Source organism: Ovis canadensis, chromosome 1 (genome assembly GCF_042477335.2).
Source record: "Ovis canadensis isolate MfBH-ARS-UI-01 breed Bighorn chromosome 1, ARS-UI_OviCan_v2, whole genome shotgun sequence".
In the NCBI taxonomy this organism is placed as follows: domain Eukaryota; kingdom Metazoa; phylum Chordata; class Mammalia; order Artiodactyla; family Bovidae; genus Ovis; species Ovis canadensis.
The window spans coordinates 222,806,860-222,832,702 of record NC_091245.1 but is presented as its reverse complement, the minus strand read 5'-3'; the positions used below and the strand labels follow the sequence as shown (position 1 = coordinate 222,832,702).

The 25,843-nt window shown below is 36.8% G+C and overlaps 1 protein-coding gene across 16 annotated transcripts in view; it reads right to left on the bottom strand.

The window, feature by feature from the left end:
• Positions 1 to 781: 781 nt before the first annotated feature.
• PDCD10 (programmed cell death 10) overlaps positions 782 to 25,843 on the bottom strand; it is a 49,158-nt gene continuing 24,096 nt past the window's right edge. For 5 of the 16 annotated variants that reach the window (XM_069580273.1, XM_069580300.1, XM_069580291.1 and 2 more), the window contains 6 exons: positions 21,215 to 21,268; positions 11,941 to 12,058; positions 10,259 to 10,385; positions 4,856 to 4,934; positions 4,468 to 4,550; positions 782 to 1,268 (listed from right to left, as the gene is read on the bottom strand). In XM_069580273.1, coding sequence (XP_069436374.1) covers positions 1,187 to 1,268; positions 4,468 to 4,550; positions 4,856 to 4,934; positions 10,259 to 10,385; positions 11,941 to 12,058; positions 21,215 to 21,268 — 543 coding nt within the window. In that variant the 3' untranslated portion in view covers positions 782 to 1,186. Of the gene's footprint in view, positions 1,269 to 2,280; positions 2,402 to 4,467; positions 4,551 to 4,855; positions 4,935 to 10,258; positions 10,386 to 11,940; positions 12,059 to 12,168; positions 12,334 to 21,214; positions 21,269 to 25,843 lie in introns of all 16 variants that reach the window. The other 11 variants (XM_069580215.1, XM_069580234.1, XM_069580242.1 and 8 more) reach the window with 4 other exon arrangements.

The following is a 25,843-nucleotide window of genomic DNA, read 5'->3' as shown; positions in this document are numbered from 1 at the left end:
TCTTTTGCTTTCCTCCACATTTCCTGTTTACAGCTAAGTGGATGATTTCCTTTTGTATTGCTAATGACAGTAATTCTTTAAAAATCTATTTTCTAAAATGGGAAAATTTTAAAGCATAACTAAATTGCATTATAGCAAAAAATTTATATCATCAACAGAAATTAGTTTAACATTTAAATCTTTATAAAAGATAAACAAATTCTGATTTTTTCCTTTATTTTATCATAATTGAAAAATGAAATCACTTTAACATGAATACTTGATACATAATTTCCTTAGAATTTCTCTATGGTGAAACAAAACTGTACATATTTAAAGAGTGTATATAATATTATTAACACTCATGACAATTTCAAACCAACTAGCATTGGTATAGCTTCAAATTACTATTAGTTGTGGCTATTTATGGAAAAAAGGCGCAAAGCTTATTAGGGCCCAGCATACCAGAAAGACTTAATCTTACATTGTCACAGAGCTCAAAAATGGCAGTAGAATGTGAAGACACTACAAACTGCCATCTGCTTCTCATAAGTCTCTTAAAACAAAGGTTGGAAAAATACTCAGTACCTCAAATATAGTAACTAACAAAAATATCTCCATCAACTACTTTTTGCCCAGAGTGATTAAGGACAAAAAAATAGGAATTCTTGTTGCTTTATTATCTGATAAACTGCTAATAAGCTCCCCTTAGAAGTTCTTTAGACATTACACCAAGTCGTCTTGGTCTTCTGATCATATATATATTCACATATATATATGCATTTTTTCAAGTAAAGAAATGTTTAACTGATGTAAACTATTTATTGAATATTTGCCACCAAATATTGTTAAATACATTATCTTGCAGCATATCGCTTTCAAGTTAAAATGTCAGAAACAAACACCAATATTTACAATTCTTTTAAGGAATGTTATATAATGACACATTAAGGCGTAAATTCTTTTGGCTTATAATTCTTAAAAGAATGATAATAGCAAAAGTGATGCAAAATCTTCAGTGTGAGATTATGATTAAGCTACATTTTACAAAAATATGGTGTAAGATGGCAATAATCCCATTCAACATCCTGGATTATTAGATCCCTTCAGGAGGGACTGATAATTTATACAGTCAAACTTTAAAATTTACAGATAAAGGCAGTCCAATACTGCCACTGAGAAGTACATCTCTTAACATATACAACTCTCAGGCCACAGTTTTGAAGGTCTGAAGTATCAAGTTGGTTTGATGAATTAGTCGGTTGGCACTTATGAACACATTTATTGCCCTGTTTCAAAAAAAAAGAGAAAAGAGTATTAATTTTATCCAAAAAATTAATCCTTTAAAAATATTTATACTTAAAATGCCCAACTAGCAGCAGCAATAAAATCTATTTAGGAACATAACAACAAAGGCAAATTAGTACTGAGTAGCAACTTTTATGCCAGCTTGGAAGTTAAGTGTCCTGCATCATTGGAAACTATCTAGGAGTTACTGCCCCCTAGTGGTCCTGGCTGGCAATAAGGTGTTGGTGGGCTGCTAATGATGGGTGGTGCCTCAACAACCAGAATTCATTTTATAGGTCAAACATGTAACTGGCCAAAGAGGAGGATTAGAATGCAGTCTCCAGCTGTGGTTTCACAGAAGTTATCAAAATAAGACCTGCTAAAATACCATATTCAGTCTCAAAATTTGTATATCAATGGGATGATGCTTGGGAAAAGGTTCATTACTTTGAATCTGATTCATCCCTATCCTTACCTTCCTTCAAGAAAAAATTAACTGAATTACTTTTAGAATTAATGTACTTTTAAAACAAAATAATCATGTGGTTTCAATATTTAAGAGTTGACAATGTGTAAAGATATGTTCTTAAAAATTACTTCATTCTGAACCACATTTTCTATCAGCCCATCCTCATGTGATCTGGAGCACAGAGCTGATGCTAGTCCCCCTGTGTGGCCTTATCAGTTTCTCAGGAGCATAGCTAAAGCTTGTACAATCACCCCTCAGTATCACAGGACTGGTTCCAGGAGTTCCCTCAGAAACCAGAATCTGTGGATGCTCAAGTCCCTTATATAAAATGGTGTAATGTTTGCACATAACCTAGGCACATCCTCCAGTATACTTTAAATTATCTCTAGATTACTTATTCCTAATATAGTGCAAATGCAATGTAAATAGCTGAAGTACAATATAAATCCCATGAAACTTTCTGGAATTTTTTTCTCCAAAAATTTTCAACTGGTTGAATCCAGGCATTTGGAGTTTCCCAGGTGGCTCAGTGGTAAAGAACCCACCTGCAATGCAGGAGACGCTGGCTTGATGTCTGGGTTGGGAAGATCCCCTTCTTCTGGGGAGAAGGCTACCCACTCCAGCATTCTGGCTTGGGAAATCCCATGGACAGAGGAGTCTGGAGGGCTACAGTCCATGGGGGGCAAAATAGTTGGACACTGAGCGACTAAACAATAACAAAGGGATTTGGAATCTGTGGATATGAACGGCTGACAATATCTTTATCTTAGGCATTCCTCAACAAAGGGGGCCTAGGAAAAATTAAATGAATCAATGCAAATTCATCCTCCTATTGAAAAATGGCTTAAAGATCAGGCTCTATTAATAATTTTCAACTTTGAGGACACAGGGAGAAAACGTGGTATGTTATTCATATGCAAATAATGGTAAATTAAAGAAGCTGCTGAATGGAGAAAAAGTAGTAGCAGGGAGCCTGAATAATCCATATGCCTGTTTAAGCTGTTAAAAATAACTTTGGGACCAAGGACAAAGATTTTTAAAAACTGAACCCAAGGGATTCTACTGTACAAACAGGGATGAGAGTAAATAATTTTACATTAATCAAAGTTATGCTCTAAATGAATTACTACCTTTTAATGTCCTTATCCCATGTTGTTCTTAATTAATCAGTATCATAAATAATCTCCTTAATGCAAATTATTCTTTTAATGTGCTTTTTGGTTATTTGGACTTAGCAGAGGAGATCAAGGAAAAACAGGTATAAGTTTATTTTCAGAACACACCTGCCAGCTTATTAAACTAAATCAACAAGGTTCATTTTCCTTTACACAATCTGAGTAGCAGTATTAAACAACACAAAATCATTAATAATATTTAGCTCAATATCTTTAATTTATAATAAAATGGAAATATTTCAATCTGTTTGAACTATTAAAAATGACTTTTAAAATCATTATACCATTCTAATATATTTTATTACTTTTTAATATTACTACAATAATACTGTAATAGTCTGACATGGATATTGGGATCTTAAAATGTCAGTGGTGGGACAGGATGTTAAAGCTCCCTGCCAACGATAGCTGAAATAATCATATTTATTCTTCTGCTTCAAGCACTGATAGAAAATGGTCCTGTCCACAAAATTCTATTTGAGGTACAAAGAATTCTCTATAAAGTATGAGGCTGCAGAAGACAAAGCCTTCGGATCAGCTTATACATTGTATGTACATGTGTATTATACATAAATCACACAGTATTTCTTGGTTTTCTAGAACGTTCTGTAGCTAAGTGTATGTAAATTTTAAAATATCTAATTTACCTTTTTAGTATACTTTCTGTCTTACAGAAAGCCTCTCTTCTAGGACACTTTTTGTGGCCCTTTAAAAACACATGAAGTACTTTTAAAAAACACCTGAACCCTGGCCCCACTCAAGCCAATGGAATCAGAAGCTCTGAAGGTGGGGTCAAGGCACTGGGATTTTAAAACATTGAATATAAATGATTTTAATGTGCAAAATGGATTGAGAACCACCGTTTTAACTATAGTATAACAGTTCTTAACAGACCTGTAGCATCCATATCATCTAGAAATTTCTTAGAAATGTTACTTCCTGGGCCCACCCCAGACTGACAGAATCAGAAACTCTGGGTAGGACCCAAAAATATTTTGTCTATAACAAGCCTCCAGATGACTCTGAGGCTAGTAAAGTTTGAGAATCACTGCTTCAGGGGTTGGTAAAGTAGCCCAGTAAGCCAAATCTCACTACTGTACGGCCTGAAAGCTAGGGATACTTCTACATTTTTAAACAGTAAAAATTTTTTAAAAATCACAATAATATTATGAGACAGCTGAAAATTATTCAATTCAGTGTCTATAAAGTAAGTTTTTATTAGAACACAGCCACAGCCACAAAAATGCTCACTTGTTTCCATACTGTCGACAGCTGCTTCTGCACTACAGCAGCAGAGGTGAAGTGCTCGAGCTGCCACAAGCTCACCAAGTTAAAATATCCGCCATCTGGCCCTTTTCAGAGAAAGTCTGCAACTGCAGCTCCAAACTGCAGTCATGGCTGGATTATCAAACACCCCCTTTGAAAGGCATTTGTAACAGTCTATCTTAGTAGTTGGCTTTAACAATATAGTAAAAGAGTTAAATATATATGATTTCAGTATTATAGAAAGCCACATAATTTTATAATTTTAAAAGGGGGATAAATGATAATACTTACTTGCCATCCTTAAAATAGGTTTTCAGAGTATCACTGAAACTTTTAGAGTACTTTACGAATTCTTTCTTTTGGTGTTCGAGTGCCTACAGACATCAAAAATAATAATAAAAAAATAAAAAACAAGTAAGAAAAGCAAAGTAACACAAAGGCCAAAGTCAGAGACAGAAGATTACACAGAATTAAGAGTATACCTTATATTATAGATAATCAGTTTTAGGAGTATTCACTTAAATACACATTTAACAGCACATTCAAATTCAAGGACACATCCAGTCATTAACAATACAAAGCCATTTTTCAATAATTCAACAGTCTTATTATTTAATGAAACAACTAGATATAAACCAACATCTAAGGTGGCAGCTTGTAAGGTTTCTACTAAACTTACCCTGCGGTTCTGGTATTGATATTTCTTGAAGACATTGTTTACTGTATCAAGAAGTTCTTTTATTGCACTAGCTATATCCCTGTTGGGTGAGGAAAAAAAAAGAATCTTCTTAAAGTCAGTTTCATTGAAAGAAGTCTCTATACACAGCTATGTTTAAGAATCACTATACTTAATTACCATATGAACACTGTATCAAGCCAAATATTTGACTGGCTGGTTAAGTGGGGGATTTAGCCTGTATCCTCCTGTGATCCCAGCTACTCTTGCACTGCTGAGGAAACACTACACAATTAACATCAACTTTCCCCAAACATTTTCATTTCATTCAGCATTACCTACTCAAATTTATAAGAGACCTCTGACTCTCATCTTTTCCTGTTTTGACTTTTCCTTTTTCATGTAGGTAAATTTGAGCGACTGTATTATTCACTTTTGCTATCTCATGAACAATTATATGAAATTTTGCTATTACATGTAATTCACTTCTGTATTTAAAACACTTCAAATTATAGACCTGATAGTTTCGATGTTCAAAATATTTCCTCCTCAGATGTAGCTATTCTCCCTTAAGACACATTTATCTAGCCTCCTCTCTAACAACCACATAGTCTCCTCTTTCAAATCTTTGCTGTCACTATTTTCCTTAGGAAATATATTTATATTTCTGGGAGAGACAATATCAGAATATTCTTTTACCTTAACCTTTCCAACAATCATCCTTTCACTACATATGCATCAGCATTTTTCTCCCCTTTCTAAAGAGAGAAGAAATCAATCATTCTCATTTGAGTTGACTTTTCTTCCTGTCCCTGTATCATTTTTAAAAATTCTCATCTTTTCTATCTATGCCCTTTTCAATTTCTGTGTTCTAACTTCATAGCAATATTCTAGCAAACTGAACTTATTGTAATTCTGCATTCTCAAACAGCCTCTCAGTCTCTAAGGCAAATCTTCTCTTTTTCATATCCATTCTCTTAGCTGTTACCTGCTACAAATTTTGCTGTTCAAATGCAATGCAAGTGTAAAGACATGAATTAGTAAAACATCAATCTATTCTACCCAAAACACAAACCTTTTATTACCTACCTTTTAATCACAAATGTCAGATTTTAGTTATTTCATACTTAAAACATTTCAGCTAAACTATTTAAAGAAAACCAAAAAGCTCCATGTCCAGATTTTTCTGTTTCACAGTTTATTTTTAGTAAATAAGCATATGGAAATTCTAAAAATTACAAATATAAAAGCTTTTGGTGTAAAAAAGCATTTTAGCTTATTCTGCAGAAGTAATGACCTTCTAATTCAATATTTCAATAAATATTTCCTTATTTCCTCTTGTAAGTCACACATCGGTAACAGGCTGAAACATTAAAACATTAGATATTCAAAAAGGACAGTAAGTTTACATAGAAATTATACCTGTCCACTCTTTTTTTTTGACCTCTAGTAATAACAATTTTTAGTTACATTAACTGTTCCTTTATGTTTTCAAGAAAGCTGTATCCCTGTATTGCTGTGACAGATATTAAGCCCCCTACTGCTTAATGACAGTGTCGTTCAACCATCCTATTATGTGAGAAAAATGACAATTTCAACAAATTTAAAAATGTCCAATCTCTGGATATGGAAGATTCTTCAAACCCCTGTGGGTCTGAAGTAAGCTTATTCAAAAGGAATACAATAAAGCAAATTACAGTAATCAAACAGCTCTTTATAGACAACCATATTTTGTAGTGTACTTTATGGACTATTGGGAATCTGTACTTCAAAAGAGAAAAAAAGCTTCCCACATGATTCTGCTGATGAACCAGGTTTGGAAACTACTGTTTGGGAACTCAGAACCTAAAGTTGAGCTTTGATCCACTGTTTGCCACAGAGCTTTATAAAGACCAAGATAGTCTGTCCCTAGGCCTGGCCTTCTCTAAGATAATCTGCAGCAATTTATGTCAAATATTGGATGACCTGTATGTACACAGAACAGCATCTTCATTTACAGCACTAAGGTTTGCGCCAGAGAAGGTAGTTAACAATCTGAGGGTTTCTGTCCTGAAGAGAAAATACCAGCGCACATGCGCGTGCACACACACACACACACAATACTTCAGACAATTAAACAAATTAAAAAACTGAGGAAAACCTGAGGGGGTAAAACAATTGTAGTGCATCCCTGGGTTGGGAAGATCCCCTGGAGAAGTGCATGGCAACAGACTCCAGTATTCTTGTCTGGAGAATCCCCATGGACAGAGGAGCCTGTCACACTACAATCTATGGGGTCACAAAGAGATGGACACAACGGAGCAACTAAGCACATGCAGAGTTTGGAGTTTATGAATTCTGCGATAAGAGACATATAGGATGGAGAGAGTAGGAAGGAATTTTAGCAACTTGCATGTATTTAGTGGGGCAACTTTGGGGAACACATGCTGAAAAGGGCAAGAGGCATCAGAAGAAATGTAATACATCTTACAAAAAACTTGCATAGGACAGTAGAACTTCTGTCACCCAAATCTGTGTAATTATGTTTATACAAACATACTGCAGGAAGGAAATTCCTATTCTGTATGTTCAGTCTGCTCCAGACTGGAAACCCTGGAAAAGCTATTTTGAGGCCATCATCAAAACCAACCTTTACAAACCCTCACCTATGAATATTCAAATATAGATAAGGATAAAGAGATAAATGCAGAGATTTCTGGACTATTAAATCCAGTTTTCACTAGTTATTCATTAATTGAAAAGTATCCTAAGAACTAATTTTATAAAGTATTTGCATAAGCTCAAATGTAGTCAAACAAAAACATTAATCATATCATTTTTCCTATTCAACTTCATAGAGGGAAAACACTAATCTTATTTCACAATGCTTTATGTGCTGTGATGCTAGATTCTGTGCTAGGCACTATGTATACCATTTTCAATTCACAACTGTTACCCTCATCTTCACAGGCAGAAACTAGAGTCACAGAAGCTAAGCAACTTACCAAGGTCACAAAGCAAACTGTTGGCAAGTCAAACCTAGGTCTGCTGGTACATACAAAAATATCTAGACATTTGTCATCTGGCAAGAGCTCTTTCTCACACAGCATTTGTACAGTGCTAAGACAGTTAAGTATTTGATACAGGTTTACTGAAAAGTATTGTTAAAATAATGAGAGAAGAGGATATTCACCTTAAGTATGAGAAAGTAAAATAATAACTGCACAATATGCTGTACTTTTATTTTGGCTCAATTTTATCTACCAATTTGTCAAACAATTAATAGCAGTAACAATATATATCAAAATTTATCTATATGTGTCAGTGATACAAATAGCCATAGCTATCCATGCTAATGACACACATGGTTAAATTTCAGTCTTAAAAAAAATACATGTTATCAACAAAATTTCCATGGCAAGTTATCCCTCCTAAAATGGATACAAAATAAATTTTAATTGCCAGTAATCTTAATTCAGTTGTGCGAAGCACACTCCAGAAAATAGAACTGAAATACTATTATTGCCCCATAAATGAGCGACAAGACCCTAATTCAGACTCTGTCAATGACTAAGGACAAGACTCAGAGACTCTTGACCTCAACTTCCTCATGGTTAAAATGTGGCTGGTAATATAGCAGTTTTCAAACTCACTCTCTTTAGAGTAACAATGGGTTTAGCAGAGATGAGTCTGGGAGTCCTTGAAGCGGAAAGAGGGTATCAAAACAGCAGGCTGAGGGTTCTGGGTGTACCATCTCACTCCCAGCTTCAACCACAATGCTATTTTGCCTCTTACCTACTGACATCCAATATATAGGATGTCCTTTACCAGGCCTCTTCCAAACAGCAGAAACAAATATTCTTTTTTTCAATCACCTGATTAGATCGACATTATGAATCTCTATGATTGGAAAGCACCAGAGAAGTCCTTGGAGTCAGTCTGCTTAGGTTCCAACCAGGTTATAGAAGTGTAGCATATGATTATCAAAATAAATTGTATTATTTTAAAATTATAGAAATACGTGTTTAAACAGCTGTGTTTGAGATTACTGACAATTACCCTTTTACGGGGCAAACGTTCACATTATACAAAAATGAAAATAAAAATCTGTAATAAAAACTACTAAAGAAAGCTGAGGCTTTCCAATAAAAGTAAAAATATTAACCTTAAGGTTTTAGTCTCTGTGACAAGGACTTTGACTAGTCAATGGAGTCTTTTGTACTTTCTGATACTCAATCAGAGGACCAAAAAGAACACAGTCATTCCTTGATAGCTTAGTTGGTACTTATTACCATTATTTTCTAAAATGGGTCACACTCCTCCCTCTATCCCAATAAAATGTAGCCAATCAGCTAACATATAATTTTGCTATATGAATTACAAAGAACACTCTTCCTGTGAGATGTATGGTAATATTTATTCTGGGGGAGCCTCCTTCAGTTCTTGAAAGATATAATGTTATGATGCAGCTTCTTCCAGAAAAAGATTTGTGCTAAATCCTTCCTTTCTAGCATTTTTTTTTTTTAAAGTCTGGTTCCAATAGTGCTTACCTGCTTTTTTTAAACTTATTTTAATTGGAAGATAATTGCTTTACAGTGCTGTGTTGGTTTCCGCCATACAACAACATGAATCAGCCACATGTAGACATTTTTCCCCTCCTTCTTGAACCTTCCTCCCACTCCTTTCTAGCAATTTCTATCTGTTTCACCAAAAGGTTGCACTGATAGTCCCACCAGTTATTCCCAGTTTTCTGTTCTACCCACTGAGGTAGAAGAAAATTATCAGACTCTTTAGTTTAAAAATACTCATCTAGAAATTACGTTTGGAGTTCCCTTCTGACTCCTCCACCCTCTCACCCCTGAGAACGCCCCTGGGTAGAGGTGCTGTGTCCCTGTTTGAGAAGAACCCTTCTTGCTGCTGTCCATCAGCCTGGTTCCTGGCTGAACTGAACTGTGTCAGCTCAAACTCTTTCATTCTACATCCCAAATGCAAGGATTCTGGGAGGTTCACAACTTGGTCAGTATTAAGAAGTGCTGTTTACAACTAAGAGTACATCATTATGCTAGTAACATGAACTATTCCTGAAATAAAACACAGTATTGGTATCCTTTGTTATCAGTCTCTTCAACTACCCTCTTCACTTTAATGTGACATTTACATTCTTCCACTTCTTATGAGGTTCAAACTGCATTCCAGTTCATGTACATTCCATTCTCTGCTTTTAAATGAAACAGTCTAAAATATTTTACTGGACTCAGAAGCCAGAGGCTGTTTAGAAATTAATAAAAAATATAGTAATTTTCAAATTTTTATTTCAAATTAATATTTCAACTTAATATTACTGTCATACCACAGTAAAACATCTAAAATGAGTGGTCTTTTTGAAGTTCTTAAAAAAGAAGAAGAACCAAACAAAAAGCTGCTTACTTGATTGTCTGCAGAAACCTCACTCTGTCGTTGATCTCATCTGGGATCTTACTGAGAATTTGTTTAAGTGCTCGTGCCTTTTCATTTAGGTCCTGGAATTCTGGCTCCGGTCGTTCAATCATATACTCTGATGAAATAAATACATAGTAAAAAAACATCATGCAACTTGCTGCCAAATTCAAGTCTAAGAATTTCCAATGTGTTGGTCAAGGAAGTGAGTGGGAGATAAAAGGCTAGAAAACTAGGAAGAACGAGATTGCAAAGCAGAATTCATTACAGTTTAACTTAGTTCAGTAATTGTATTAGGGCTCCCTCCAAGTAAAATATCAGAAGATAAAAAAATGAACATCTTCAATATGGGATAAATGGAAATTCCATGAAATCTTAGAAATAAATAAAATTTAAAAGGAAGGCCCAATCAAATTTTTCAGGCCTCTCAAGTTACATTTCACAAGGAAACAATAAGTAATGACATTTGTAACAAATACAATGGCAATATGTATCTGACAATTGTGAATATGAGTTTAATTAAAGAAATCTCTACATTCAACATACAATGGCTCCTTACATCAAAACTCCAAACCTACTAGTCTTCAGCACATTCTTGAAATCTCACTTAAAACAAAAATACCACCATACAAAGTCCAACATACAGCTTGGCATCACAAAACAGCAACTTTGGTAAGGAAGTTTAGTCAGATGCAGCAAAGGCAAAATTTCACAACCAGATCCACTGTAGACTCGGAAACATTACAGCTCTACCAACTCATCAATACAACCTGGCCTGACAGGCTGCAGGTGCTCAATCCAGAATAATAATGAGGCCTTTCTCATAATTTACAGAATCAGTTAAAACATCTATTTTTGTTCTCGCTTAATAAACATGAGAAATTATACCTCTATGTTTTTCTAAATTAGAGGGAAAATGACTACTAAATTTCAGTGAAACCCAGGGCTTCCTAGGTGGCTCAGTGGTAGAGAATCCATCTGATAATGCAGGAAATGCGGCAGACAATGGGTTCGAACCCTGGGTTGGGAAGATCCCCTAGAGAAGGAGATGGCAACCCACTCCAGGATTCTTGCCTGGAGAATCCCATGGACAGAGGAGCCTGGTGGGCTACAGTCCCTGGGGTTGCAGAGTTGGACATGACTTAGCGACCAAGCACACATACATTTCTAATTATTTAAAAAAGCAAAAATGTGAAAAGAAGCCAAAAGGATGATTAGTAATATTGTTCTCACAAATCTATATTTGAAAAAAAAAAAAAAACCACAAACATGCTATACCAAAGTTTAAAAAGAAGAAAATTCATTACTTTCAAACTGGTATCTGCATAAAGTCAACACAGAATAAAACCACCATTCCAAGGAGCTTGTCTCTTCATTAAACTAGAACTCATCAAATGTATTAATTAATAGGGGGGAAATAAACAAATGCTTTACTTCTAGTAACTCAATCTGACAAAAAATAAAAAGAACTACATGTCTATTTTATATGGGTTCCTCCCTGCACCCCCCCATTTTCATTTCAAAATAATAACAATAACACTAACAGTAAGAGGGAAGGGAGGAGAAGGGGAAGGGGAGAGGAAGGGAGGGGAGGAGTCACTTTTATCAAATAAGGAAGATTTGGAGGAGCTTTTCAGCATCTGTAAGAAAACTAAACAAGACTTTTTGATTACCTTCTACATCATCAGCTGCCATTCGAAGAAGGGATTCTGTGAAGTTGACTTCTACACTTTTTTTCTCTAAAATTTTCATAATTATGTCTTGCGTGAGTCCTGGATTTTCTTTTTCAGCCTATAAGAAAGAGAAAGATGGTTTTGAAATACAGAAACTGAATCAACATTTTAAAGCCAAAACCTAACCATTCAGAATCTCTTAGGACCTCCTTAAACTGATCAACTTACAAATAAGGGCAGAAATCTTTGCAAAGCAAGCGTCGTGATGCCATTCACTTATGTGTGGGGAAAGTTTGTGCATCCACAGATTACTACAGTCACGATCCAAACTTCCATCTGAACATAATGTATTTAACATTTCCTACTTCTCATTTATACTCTCTTGCAATCAAACTAATAACAAACATAGAAATAAAGAGTAAATATATGTACATGTATATATATACATATAGATACAGTTTTTCAATTACTTTTTTCAGTAGTTTAAAAACACTGAAGATTTTTAGCTCTTTTTCATTAAGCAATATTTCAACTTGAAAATCAAACAGTAACTCATCTCACCAATTTCTTTCCTTCAGATTCTCTGCATTTAAATTAACAAGCTGTCAGGAAAAACAACAACAACAAAAAAACCAGGATTCATTTTGGAGGTTTTATTGAAGCTTTATGATCCCTTAACTATATTCTCACACAGTGATATTCATTTCCTACTTTATTTTTGCAGCAAGAATATTATCTCCTTCACTAGCTTTCAGAAAACCATTAATCCTTTTACTATCTCCTGAGCTTGTTTCACTAATGAGCTTGCATTGATTCTGTTACTTACATTCCCTAGGGCACTAAAATCTTCTAGCTATTTCAAGATTGAACATAAAAAGTCTTGAGTTAACCAAAGTTAGTTTTCAAGATTTGGATTTTCCCTTGTAATTCTGCCCCATTTTATTATTTTCAAAAATTGTTGTACTCACACGGTGTTTCTTTTAGGACGCCTGCCAATTTTAATCATTATGCTGATAATTTCCTCTCTTTTTACCCTGGTACTACATAGTAAATATGATCTATCAAATGGCAATCTATTTGCTTCCTGATGGGCCAAGTTATGTTAGCCTATGCCTCCTCAAGTCTGGTATCACTGCCGTTTTAGCTTTCTTCAGCTCTTACATTATAACACCTTGCTTCTTATTAGATTTCAAGTACCCGAAACTGAAAGGTTATGGAACGAAAGCAGAAAAGGAAACATACATGTTTAGTTTCATCCTGGGATCATTTTAACTGTTGTCAAATGTTTAAAGGAAAGTTATTTTGACAGTTAATAAAGTATGTCCTATTGAATTCTTCTTTAAAACCTGTTTGATTTTCCCTCTCATGAATGTATTTAGAGAATCTATTTTAATAAATTGAAAGATAAGCTGTACAAAAAAGGCCTAAGAAGGTGTCAACATTATTAATTTGGTAAACTGCCATAAAATAACATAGTTATTTGGTAAGAGTGAAATAAGCCAGTATTTGTTAAGAGTGGTTTATTTTCTCTGAGTAACATTAAACCTACCTACACAATGAATTATCTTAGAAAGCAGGGGATGTTCTATCTGCTTACAGAGAATGTCAACAGAAAAATACAATTTCTTTGGTTAAGTTACAATAAAGTATGGAAAAAACACTTCTGCAAGTCTGAGAACAATGCTTTCAGTACCCAGTTCATCTGGAGCCCTCAAATGCCATAGCTGCAGCATTACAGTCCTCACAGATGTCCCTTTTTCTTAGTTCAGTGTTCTTAGTGCCAAAAGAAATACCGAAATACCTAACACTGCTGTGCAGTAAGTAAAATTCAAACAACTTTAGTACATACTTACCTCCTAACAACTTAGTAGCCTTTAAAAATCACATGAATTGAAAAATATTTTATTTATTCTTAAATAACCATGATTTATTATTAATGAGATGTGAGAACCTGTTGGGCACCGCACAATTTCTCAAATGTTGGAATTAGATTAGAATTTTCTACCCTCATTTTCTATTGTACATTGATTTTCTTGTGAACTTGCTTTCTATCAACAGCAGTGCCCAAAGTCCAGTTTCACAAAGATATGACATCACTGAAAGGAATGCAGCCCAGTTGAAGATGTTGAAACTGCAAACTGTCTCAAGCTAGCAGTTCACACAGTGTCAAGCTAATGTTGAAACCACTCTATTCCTTCAAATGTTTAAAATATCTCATGACACCACTCAATTTCCTGCGGGGTCCGAGGTACCTTGGCACATACTCTGGAAACAGCAGTTTAGCATCTTCTGGCTGACGTCCTAGTTCTGCTTTTTATCTTAGAGGCCTCAAACATAACCAGTGACTCTAACTGAAAAACCCTTAAATCAGACACTGTATCTATAACTTCAAGTTTTCCTTCAGAATACAATCTTAAACTTTGTGCTATCCAACTTTTATAAAAAGCCAAGGGCAAAAATACCCTCTCTTGGGATCAATGATCCTTAACATTATCAGAAACCTCCCAGAGGGGAAAGCAGGATCGATATCATAAGAGATAATAATCACTAGTATCTTGGGAAAAACTACTTTTCTCCAAATAACAAAAATACGTATTAAAGCCTGATAAATATCACTGGTGCTATGAACCAAGAACTGGAAACATGAAAATCTAATGATATAAATACAGATATATGGCTGGGCATGGTTTTTTTCAAGTAAGTTAAAGTTTAAAAATCTTAATTTTTTAATGCATGCCCTCCTTTAAAATTATGTGAAATTTTACCAAACAGAATACAGTAATTAAGAATCAGTTCAGTTCAGTCGCTCAGTTGTGTCCGACTCTTTGCGACCCCATGAATTGCAGCACGCAAGGCCTCCTGTCGATCACCATCTCCCAGAGTTCACTCAGACTCATGTCCATCGAGTTAGTGATGCCATCCAGCTATCTCATCCTCGGTCATCCCCTTCTCCTCCTGCCCCCCAATCCCTCCCAGCATCAGAGCCTTTTCCAATGAGTCAACTCTTCTCATGAGGTGTCCTAAGTACTGGAGCTTCAGCTTTAGCATCATTCCTTCCAAAGAAATCCCAGGGCTGATCTCCTTCAGAATGGACTGGTTGGATCTCCTTGCAGTCCAAGGGACTCTCAAGAGTCTTCTCCAACACCACAGTTCAAAAGCATCAACTCTTCGGCGCTCAGTCTTCTTCACAGTCCAACTCTCACATCCATACATGACCACAGGAAAAACCACAGCCTTGACTAGGCAGACCTTAGTCGGCAAAGTAATGTCTGTGCTTTTGAATATGCTATCTAGGTTGGTCATAACTTTTCTTCCCAGGAGTAAGCGTCTTTTCATTTCACGGCTGCAGTCACCATCTGCAGTAATTTTGGAGCCCCCCAAAATAAAGTCTGACACTGTTTCCACTGTTTCCCCATTTATTTCCCATGAAGTGATGGGACTAGATGCCATGATCTTCGTTTTCTGAATGTTGAGCTTTAAGCCAACTTTTTCACTCTCCACTTTCACTTTCATCAAGAGGCTTTTTAGTTCCTCTTCACTTTCTGCCATAAGGGTGGTGTCATCTGCATATCTGAGGGTACTGATATTTCTCCCAGCAATCTTGATTCCAGCTTGTGTTTCTTCCAGTCCAGCGTTTCTCATGATGTACTCTGCATAGAAGTTAAATAAGCAGGGTGACAATATACAGCCTTGACGTACTCCTTTTCCTATTTGGAACCAGTCTGTTGTTCCATGTCCAGTTCTAACTCTTGCTTCCTGACCTGCATAAAGATTTCTTAAGAGGCAGGTTAGGTGGTCTGGTATTCCCATCTCTTTCAGAATTTTCCACAGTTTATTGGGATCCACACAGTCAAAGGCTTTGGCATAGTCAAGAAAGCAGAAATAGATGTTTTTCTGGAACTCTCTTGCTTTTTCCATGATCCAGCGGATGTTGGCAATTTGATCTCTGGTTCCTCTGCCTTTTCTAAAACCAGCTTGAACACAATGCAAAACTAACATACTTTCCTCCAAATAACTCTCACTATCCCTAATGAAAAATCAGTGCCATGCTTTTTACAACAGCTAGGACATGGAAGCAATCTAGATGTCCATTGGCAGACAAATAGATAAGAAAGTTGTGGTACATATACCCAATGGAATGTTGAGCTTTAAGCCAACTTTTTTACTCTCCTCTTTCACTTTCATCAAGAGGCTCTTTAGTTCTTCACTTTCTGCCATAAGGATGGTGCCATCTGTATATCTGAAAGTGAAAGTGAAGTCGCTCAGTCGTGTCCGACTCTTTGCGACCCCATGGACTGTAGCCTACCAGGCTCCTCCGTCCATGGGATTTTCCAGGCAAGAGTACTGGAGTGGGTTGCCATTCCCTTCTCCAGGGGATCTTCCTGACCCAGGGATCGAACCGGGGTCTTCCGCATTCCAGGCAGACACTTTAACCTCTGAGCCACCAGGGAAGCCCCTGTATATCTGAGGTTACTGCTATTTCTCCAAGCAATCTTCATTCCACTTTGTGTTTCATCCAGTCCAGAATTTCTCATGATGTACTCTGCATATAAGTTAAATAAGCAGGGTGATAATACACAGCCTTGACGTACTCCTTTTCCTATCTGGAACCAGTCCGTTGTTCCATATCCAGTTCTAACTGTTGCTTCCTGACCTGCATACAAATTTCTCATGAGGCAGGTCGGGTGGTCTGATATTTCTATATCTTGAAGACTTTTCAACAGTTTGTTGTGATCCACACAGTCAAAGGCTTTGGCATAGTCAATAAAGCAGAAATAGATGTTTTTCTGGAATTCTCTCTCTTTTCTGATGATCCAACATATGTTGGCAATTTGATCTCTGGTTCCTCTGCCTTTTCTAAAACCAGCTTGAACATCTGGAAATTCGCAGTTCATGTACTTTTGAAGCCTGGCTTGGAGAATTGTGAGCATTACTTGCTAGCATTAGATGAGTGCACTTGTGTGGTAGTTTGAGCATTCTCTGGCATTGCCTTTCTTTGGGACTGGAATGAAAACTGACCTTTTCCAGTCCTGTGGCCACTGCTGGGTTTTCCAAATTTGCTGGCATACTGAGTGCAGCACTTTCACAGCATCACCTTTTAGGATTTGAAACAGCTCAAGTGGAGTTCCATTACCTCCACTAGCTTTGTTCATAGTGATGCTTCCTAAGGCCCACTTGACTTCACATTCTAGGATGTCCGCCTCTAGGTGAGTGATCACACTGTCGTGAATGGAATATTACTCAGCATTAAAAAGAACGCATTTGCGTCAGTTCTAATGAGGTGAATGAAACTGGAGCCTATTATACAAGTGAAGTAAGTCAGAAAGAGAAACACAAATATAAAACACATACATAAGGAATTTAGAAATATGGTAACAACAACCCTATCTGCAAGACAGCAAAAGAGACACAGATGTAAAAAACAGACTTTTGGACTCTGTGGGAGAAGGCAGGGTGGGATGATTTGAGAGAATAGCACTGAAACATGTATATTACCATATGTGAAACAGATGACCAGTCTAAGTTCGATGCATGAAATAGGGCACTTAAAGCTGGTGTACTGGGAGAACCCAGAGAGACAGCATGGGTAGGGAGGTGTGAGGCGGGTACAGGATGGGGGGCACAAGCACAGCCATGGCTGATTCATGTCAATGTATGGCAAAAACCACCACGACATTGGAAAGTAAATAGCTGCCAATTAAAATAAATTAAAAAAAAAAAAAGAATCTGTGCCATGAATAAAATTTATCCAGATTTATCATATATAACCAGATTTATCATAACCACATACTTTAAACAGTTTGCTTTTTAATTATACTTTAGAGTTAAAATGTCAGCTCATATATAAGGACATTATAAGGAAAAGCTTAATAAAGTTCATTATTTTATGTCTTTTATGACTGTCAGTGGGTATATAATAAATACTTCAGAGTGAGTATTCCTTATGAGGACACACAGGAGAAGTTTCTCTCTCTTCTTGTTAGAAAAAGGCAAAAAACTGACTTTTGCCTTATCAATACCATGGTGTGCAACGGATCACTTTTCCTTCTTTAGCCACAAAGATGGTTAAGATAGTCCCCATAATGCCACCATCAGTTCAGTTCAGTCGCTCAGTCATGTCTGACTCTGCAACCCTATGAATCGCAGCATGCCAGGCCTCCCTGTCCATCACCAACTCCTGCAGTTCACTCAGACTCACGTCTATAGAGTCAGTGATGCCATCCAGCCATCTCATCCTCTGTCATCCCCTTCTCCTCCTGTCTCCAATCCCTCCCAGCATCAGAGTCTTTTCCAATGAGTCAACTCTTTGCATGAGGTGGCCAAAGTACTGGAGTTTCAGCTTTAGCATCAATCCCTCCGAAGAAATCCCAGGGCTGATCTCCTTCAGAATGGACTGGTTGGATCTCTTTGCTGTCCAAGGGACTCTCAAGAGTCTTCTCCAACACCACAGTTCAAAAGAATCAATTCTTCAGTGCTCAGCTTTCTTCACAGTCCAACTCTCACATTCATACATGACCACTGGAAAAACCATAGCCTTGACTAGATGGACCTTTGCTGGCAAAGTAATGTCTCTGCTTTTCAATATGCTATCTAGGTTGGTCATAACTTTTCTTCCAAGGAGTAAGTGTCTTTTAATTTCATGGCTGCAATCACCATCTGCAGTGATTTTGGGGTCCGCCAAAATAAAGTCTGACACTGTTTCCACTGTTTCCCCATCTATTTCCATGAAGTGATGAGATTGGATGCCATGATCTTCGTTTTCTGAATGTTGAGCTTTAAGCCACCTTTTTCACTCTCCACTTTCACTTTCATCAAGAGGCCTTTTAGTTCCTCTTCACTTTCTGCCATAAGGGTGATGTTATCTGCATATCTGAGGTTATTGAGATTTCTCCCGGCAATCTTGATTCCAGCTTGTGCTTCTTCCAACCCAGTGTTTCTCATGATGTACTCTGCATAGAAGTTAAATGAGCAGGGTGACAATATACAGCCTTGACGTACGCCTTTTCCTATCTGGAACCAGTCTGTTGTTCCATGTCCAGTTCTAACTGTTGCTTCCTGACCTGCATATAGGTTTCTCAAGAGGCAGGTCAGACAACCACTGAGGCAGGTGAATATACCACTCCAAACCACACTGATATTTAATGCAAAGAAGAAAACGAAAAACAAATAAACAACAAAAAACTCCACTAAGGATGGTGCTGCTTCATTCATTTTCTTCATTAATCCAATGATTTGGCAGAATATATTTAAATAAAATTAGTATGTATGTGTATACAGGCACTGCATTTTAGAGTATTACATCAAAATAGTACTGATCAATACACAAAATGTAATTTCTAGTAGTGAAACAGAGAGATGTCTAACGACATTATTTATGCTACCAGGGGGTCTCAGACAGTAAAAGCGTCTGCCTGCAATGCGCAAGACCTGGGTTCGATCCCTGGGTTGGGAAGATCCCCTGGAGAAGGAAATGGCAACCCACTCCAGTACTCTTGCCTGGAAAATATCGTGGACTGGAATGATGCTAAAGCTGAAGCTCCAGTACTTTGGCCACCTCATGAGAAGAGTTGACTCATTGGAAAAGACTGATGCTGGGAGGGACTGGGGGCAGGAGGAGAAGGGGATGACCGAGGATGAGATGGCTGGATGGCATCATGGACTTGATGGATGTGAGTCTGAATGAACTCCGGGAGATGGTGATGGACAGGGAGTCTGGCACACTGCGATTCATGGGGTCGCAAAGAGTCGGACACGACTGAACTGAACTGAAGGAGCCTTGTAGGCTACAGTCCATGGGGTTGCAGAGTCAAGACACGACTGAGCGACTTCACTTCAAGTGAGGTATCAATAAGCTAACCTCTGCCATAAAAAGAAATCAAGCTGAATAGTTACAGTTTCAATTCCAATGAGGCTCAACTATAAATTAATTCTAGATTTAAACATTAAAATACTTGAAATGTAAGTTGTTTTAGCTACTGATGGGAGAAAACACACAAAAAGTAAATAAAAATTAAAATTTTGGGTATCCTGATATGTATTTAGGTCTTCCCAAGTGGTGCCAGTAGTAAAGAACCTGCCTGACAGTGAAGGAGATATAAGAGGATCAAATGTGGGTTGAATCCCTGGGTCAGGAATATACCCTGGAGAGGGAAATTGCAACCCACTCCAGTATCTTTGCCTGGAGAATCCCATGGATGGAGGAGCCTGGCATCACAAGAGTCAGACACAACTGAAGTGACTTGGGATGGATATGTATTTAGGATGAAATGGATTAAGTCTCATATGAACGGCTGCACTCAGTAAGTGGAGTAGGGCTATCCAATAGAAATATTCAGTAGGAGCCTATCTGATTTTAAATTTTTAGTAGCCACATTATGGGGTCACATAGAGTCGGACACGACTGAAGTGACTTAGCAGCAGCAGCAGCAGCAGCAGCAGCAGCAGCAGCAGCAGCAGCCGCCGCCACATTTAAAAAGTAAAAAGAAAAAACACATTAAGTTATTTTAAGAGTATACCCAAAATATTATCATTTCAACATGCAATCAACATAATACATATTACTGAGTTGCTTATATTCTTTTATTGGTACTCATTTTCAAAACCTGGAGTACAACTCAGTTTGAACTTGCTGTGTTTTAAATGTTCAGCACCAACACGTGAGCTAGGGATTATCAACTTAACATCTTCAGGGCAATGAAACAATAAGACAATGAAACAGTTCATCCTGAGTGACTCAGCTGATCCTCAAAACTTCCTTGATGTGAGCAACACAGAGGTCTTATTTTCCCACTCAAAACACAGTTTTACACTTACATTCTATAGTTAAAAAGAGCATGAAGAAAATCTTTGGGTTTAACTTTATAAAAGTTTTGAATATGTCAAATAAAACAGAATTTTAAAATATACTTTAAAGCCAAAGAGAAAACATTTTGAAGAAGTCAGTTCAAAAGCACAAAGTGATGAAAAGCTGAATTCTACTGAAACGGCACTTGTTCCAACTCACTTTTTAGAAGTGTTTTAAGCTTTAAAAGTGTACACTAAAATAGGCACAAGATGACTGAAAAGGTTTTCACTAAACAGCAAAACAAAAACAAAAGAGAAAGGTATCCAAAAAGAAAGGTTAAAAAAATAAACTGACATTTATGACATGGTATTTAGATTTCTTTATAAGATACATTTTAACCACCATAATAATGACACTTATGACATGGTATTTAGATTTCTTTATAAGATACATTTTAACCACCATAATAATAAATTATCTGTGCCTCACCTTAATGAAAGCTGCTCTCAGTGTCTGAGCTGCAGACAGATTTACTCGTTCTAGCTGCAATAAAAATTTTAAATCATTAGTATCAGTTTTCTAGAAAAAATACATTTCTGATACTGCATTTTACAGTAATCACACTGATACACCCATCAATTAACAAACATAACTTGCTAATGATTCTGAATCAACATAATTCTTCAAATAGATGATCTAAAATTTTCATTAGAAAGGATGAAAAATTAAGGTATGTGTATTAGTTCCTTATTTATTTCTTTGGGGCTTCCTAGGTGGCGCTAGTAGTAAAGAACATGTCTACCAATGCAGGAGACTTCAGAGATGTGGGTTTGATTCCTGAGTCAGTCGGGAGGATCTCCTGGAGGCAAGCATGGCAACCCACTCCAGTATTCTTGTCTAGAGCATTCCATGGACAGAGGAGCCTGATGGGCTAAAGTCCACAGAGAGAGTTGGACACAACTGAAGTGACTTAGCACACATCACCTTAAAGACTGATTTAAGATAAGCAGAGAATTCAAAATAGTATACATCCCTAGTAGAAATAAACATATTCACTTAAATTTTTGAAAATGGGAGGATTCAAGATTAACTTTCAATGTTCTGTTAAAAAAAGATGGCAAATTATGTGTGTATGGCCTATAAAATGACCAAAACAAAGAAAATATGTATTAATTAAGATTTTTTGTATTTACTACCTTACTCTTTTATTTTTTTAATTGAAGTACAGTTGATTAACCGTGTTGTGCCAATCTCTGCTGTACAGGAAAGTAACTCAGTTATACACATACATTCTATTTTTAATATTCTTTTCCTTTATAGTTTATCTACTGCATATATAGATTACAATATATCCATTGTATATATATACATATATGTACCACATCTTTACCCATTCATCTGCTGATGGACATGCAGGCTGTCTCCATGACCTGGCTGCTGTGAATGGTGCTGCTATAAACACAGGGTGCATGTATCTTTTTGCATTATAGTTTTGTGCAAGTACATGCCCAGGAGTGGGACTGCTGGATCATATGGCAATTTTTAGTTTTTTGAAGAACTTCCACATTGTTTTCCATGGTGGTTATACCAACTTACATTCCCACCAGCAGTATAGGAGGGTTCCCTTTTCTCCACACCCTCTCCAGCATTTTTATTTGTAGATACTTTAATGATGGCCATTCTGACTGGTGTTACGTGGCACCTCACTGTAGTTTTGACTTGTATTTCTCTAATAATCAGTGATGTTGAACATCTTTTCATGTTGCCTATTGGCTGTCCGTATGTCTTCTTTGGAGAACTGCCTATTAAGATCTGCCAGTTTTTCAATTGGGTTGTCTTTTTGTTGTTGAATTTGTATAAGTCGTTTGTATATTTTGAAGATTAAGCCCCTGTCTGTAGCATCATTTGCAAATATTTTCTCCCATTCTGTAGGTTGTCTTTTCATTTTTTTATGGTTTTCCTTTGCTGTGCAAAAGCTTTTAAGTTTGATTAGGTCTCATTTATTTTTGTTTTTATTTGTAGTGCCTACTACCTAACTCTTAAAACTGCTTTTTCATCTCCTCAGTTAGGCATTAAACTAAGATAAGTCTTTTTTTTATTCATTAGCAAACAGTATTGATAAAAGGTTTGTTACTTAAATTGAAGACTGTGGGTCATCTGGATTCTACAGATGTTTATATCTGTCTTCTTTTTTTTAACCAGAATTTTAAAAATGGCTACCTAAAGTCCTGAATTGAAAGTTTAACCCAAATGCTTTTAACTTTTATTATCAAACATATAAGGATTGTAATTCTGAAAGATAAATGTCCTTATTAAACACTGTATAAGTTGCTTTTCATTGGGCTAAAGAAGGTATACAATTTCATAAAAGTTACTACTTTTTTTTTTAATTCTAAAATCTTTAATTCTTACATGCGTTCCCAAACATGACCCCCCCTCCCACCTCCCTCCCCACAACATCTCTCTGGATCATCCCCATGCACCAGCCCCAAGCATGCTGCCCCCTACGTCAGACGTAGACTGGCGATTCAATTCTTACATGATAGTATACATGTTAGAATTCCCATTCTCCCAAATCATCCCACCCTCTCCCTCTCCCTCTGAGTCCAAAAGTCCGTTATACACATCTGTGTCTTTTTTCCTGTCTTGCATACAGGGTCGTTATTGCCATCTTCCTAAATTCCATATATATGTGTTAGTATACTGTATTGGTGTTTTTCTTTCTGGCTTACTTCACTCTGTATAATTGGCTCCAGTTTCATCCATCTCATCAGAACTGAATCAAATGAATTCTTTTTAACGGCTGAGTAATACTCCATTGTGTATATGTACCACAGCTTTCTTATCCATTCATCTGCTGATGGACATCTAGGTTGTTTCCATGTCCTGGCTATTATAAACAGTGCTGCGATGAACATTGGGGTACATGTGTCTCTTTCAATTCTGGTTTCCTCGGTGTGTATGTTTGAAGAATTGCCAGGCTTAAAATAACTAGCTTCAGTTAATATCAGATTTTGTTAGTCCCTAAGAATTAGGCCAATTAACTCAATAAAGCTCAATGTATATATTTTTTATTTGGGACAATATTAAACCTTCAAAATCAATGTAATCTTTGTAGATTTTTATGCAAGTATAATATTTCTAAAAAAATCTTATGGTTATAGATCACATTATGCAATAACTATTATTTTCAATTCTTTAAGGCAATGAAAACAGTTTTACACACACACATACAATCTAGTGACTCTCCAAACAGTTTAAATCAATTTATTTTCTAAATAAGACAGAAATGCCAAGAACCTTATCTCCCTACGAGTTACTTGCCTTAACAAAAAGAAAAGCATCAAAACTGGCCAAGATTAACAATTTATCTCCAAAATAAACAATGAGCCATTCAATTTAGCATTTATTTAACTTGGCTTCTACACATCTTGTAAAATCTAACACTGCCCTGGCAAGTAAAAGGAAAGACACAAGGGGATCCAGGTAGGCAAAAATAGCAAGTAAGCAACTAAATAAGATAAGTATAATAATTAACTAATGAAGGTATACCTCCTTCCACCAAATTCATTTAATTATAATGAATCACAAAGAACATTTAGCAATATAGCTCTTCTGATCTCAAGTTCTTATTGTACAAGGGAGGCAGAGGGAGACAGAATGAATGTTTCCTCCCTGACAGGAACCCATTTCCTTGTTCGGGTTTACACCACACTGACCACTTTCACCAAGTCAAAGGTCTGAGTCAGATGAGTGCCTTTCAAGTATCAGCACTAACTCACTCTGTACTGCCCTGACCAGTATATGAAAGGGTCAATGCAAGTAAAAGGGGCCGCCAGTCAGTGAGGAACTATATAATTAGCCAAGATAGACATCTACAGCTCTAGATTTCTAGATTAAGTTTACATATGTATACCTTAGAAAGAAAAGAAAGGTCAGACTTAACATACTGAATCAAGTCAGTGATCTGTGAAGCACCTGAAAAGAACTCTGCTGGGAGTCATTTGGGATACATTATTTACCCACACATCTTGCAATAATCCCACCAGGATTTATTATAAAATATTCACAATGCCCAGGCAATACCAGGCATATAGGCACCTGATGATAAGTTACTTCAGTCGTGTCCGATTCTGTGCGACCCCACAGACGGCAACCCACCAGGCTCTCCCATCCCTGGGATTCTCCAGGCAAGAGTACTGGAGTGGGTTGCCATTTCCTTCTCCAATGCAGGCAAGTGAAAAGTGAAAGTGAAGCCGCACAGTTATGTCCGACCCTCAGTGACCCCATGGACTGCAGCCTTCCAGGCTCCTCCGTCCATGGGATTTTCCAGGCAAGAGTACTGGAGTGGGCTGCCATTGCCTTCTTTGATATAGGCACATATATACATTCAAAAAATACTTTCATCCATAAATTTACCTAAATTGTTTTTTAATCTATTTATAATTTCAGCCTCTAATACTCAGGTAGCAAGGTATGTTCACACCTCCCCTATTATAATGTGCTTCTATTTTAGGCCTCTCACATGTGATAGATGATTTCATAATAAAATCATGTTCACCTTACCTGTACCTTTCATTAAAGTACCAGGTTCCAGTAATATACCAGTAATAGCTACCACTTTACTAAGCACATATTATGCACTTTATTATGTATTTTTATAGAGTATCTCTAACCCTCATAATAAATCTGTAACTATCTATCATCACTTCCATTTTATAGAGGAATAAACTCACTTTGCATAAATTTTCCCAACATAAAAGAGCTAAAAAGTACAGAAATAGTCGGACGACTCTTTGTGACTCCACGGACTGTAGCCTACCAGGCTCCTCTGTCCATGGGATTTCCAGGCAATAGTACTGGAGTGGGCTGCCACTTCCTTCTCCAGGGGATCTTCCCAACCCAGGGATCGAACCCAGGTCTCTGGCATTGTAGACAGATGCTTTACCGTCTTAGCCACCAGGGAAGTCATATACCAGATCTGTCTGGCTCTAAAACCAATACACAAGCCACTTAGCTTCCTGTATGCACCCATCCTGTACTCACCCTTTCCAGGCTGGCTTCTGTCCCATCACTGAATCTCTTCAACTGCTTAAGAACCAACAATGTACTGAGTTT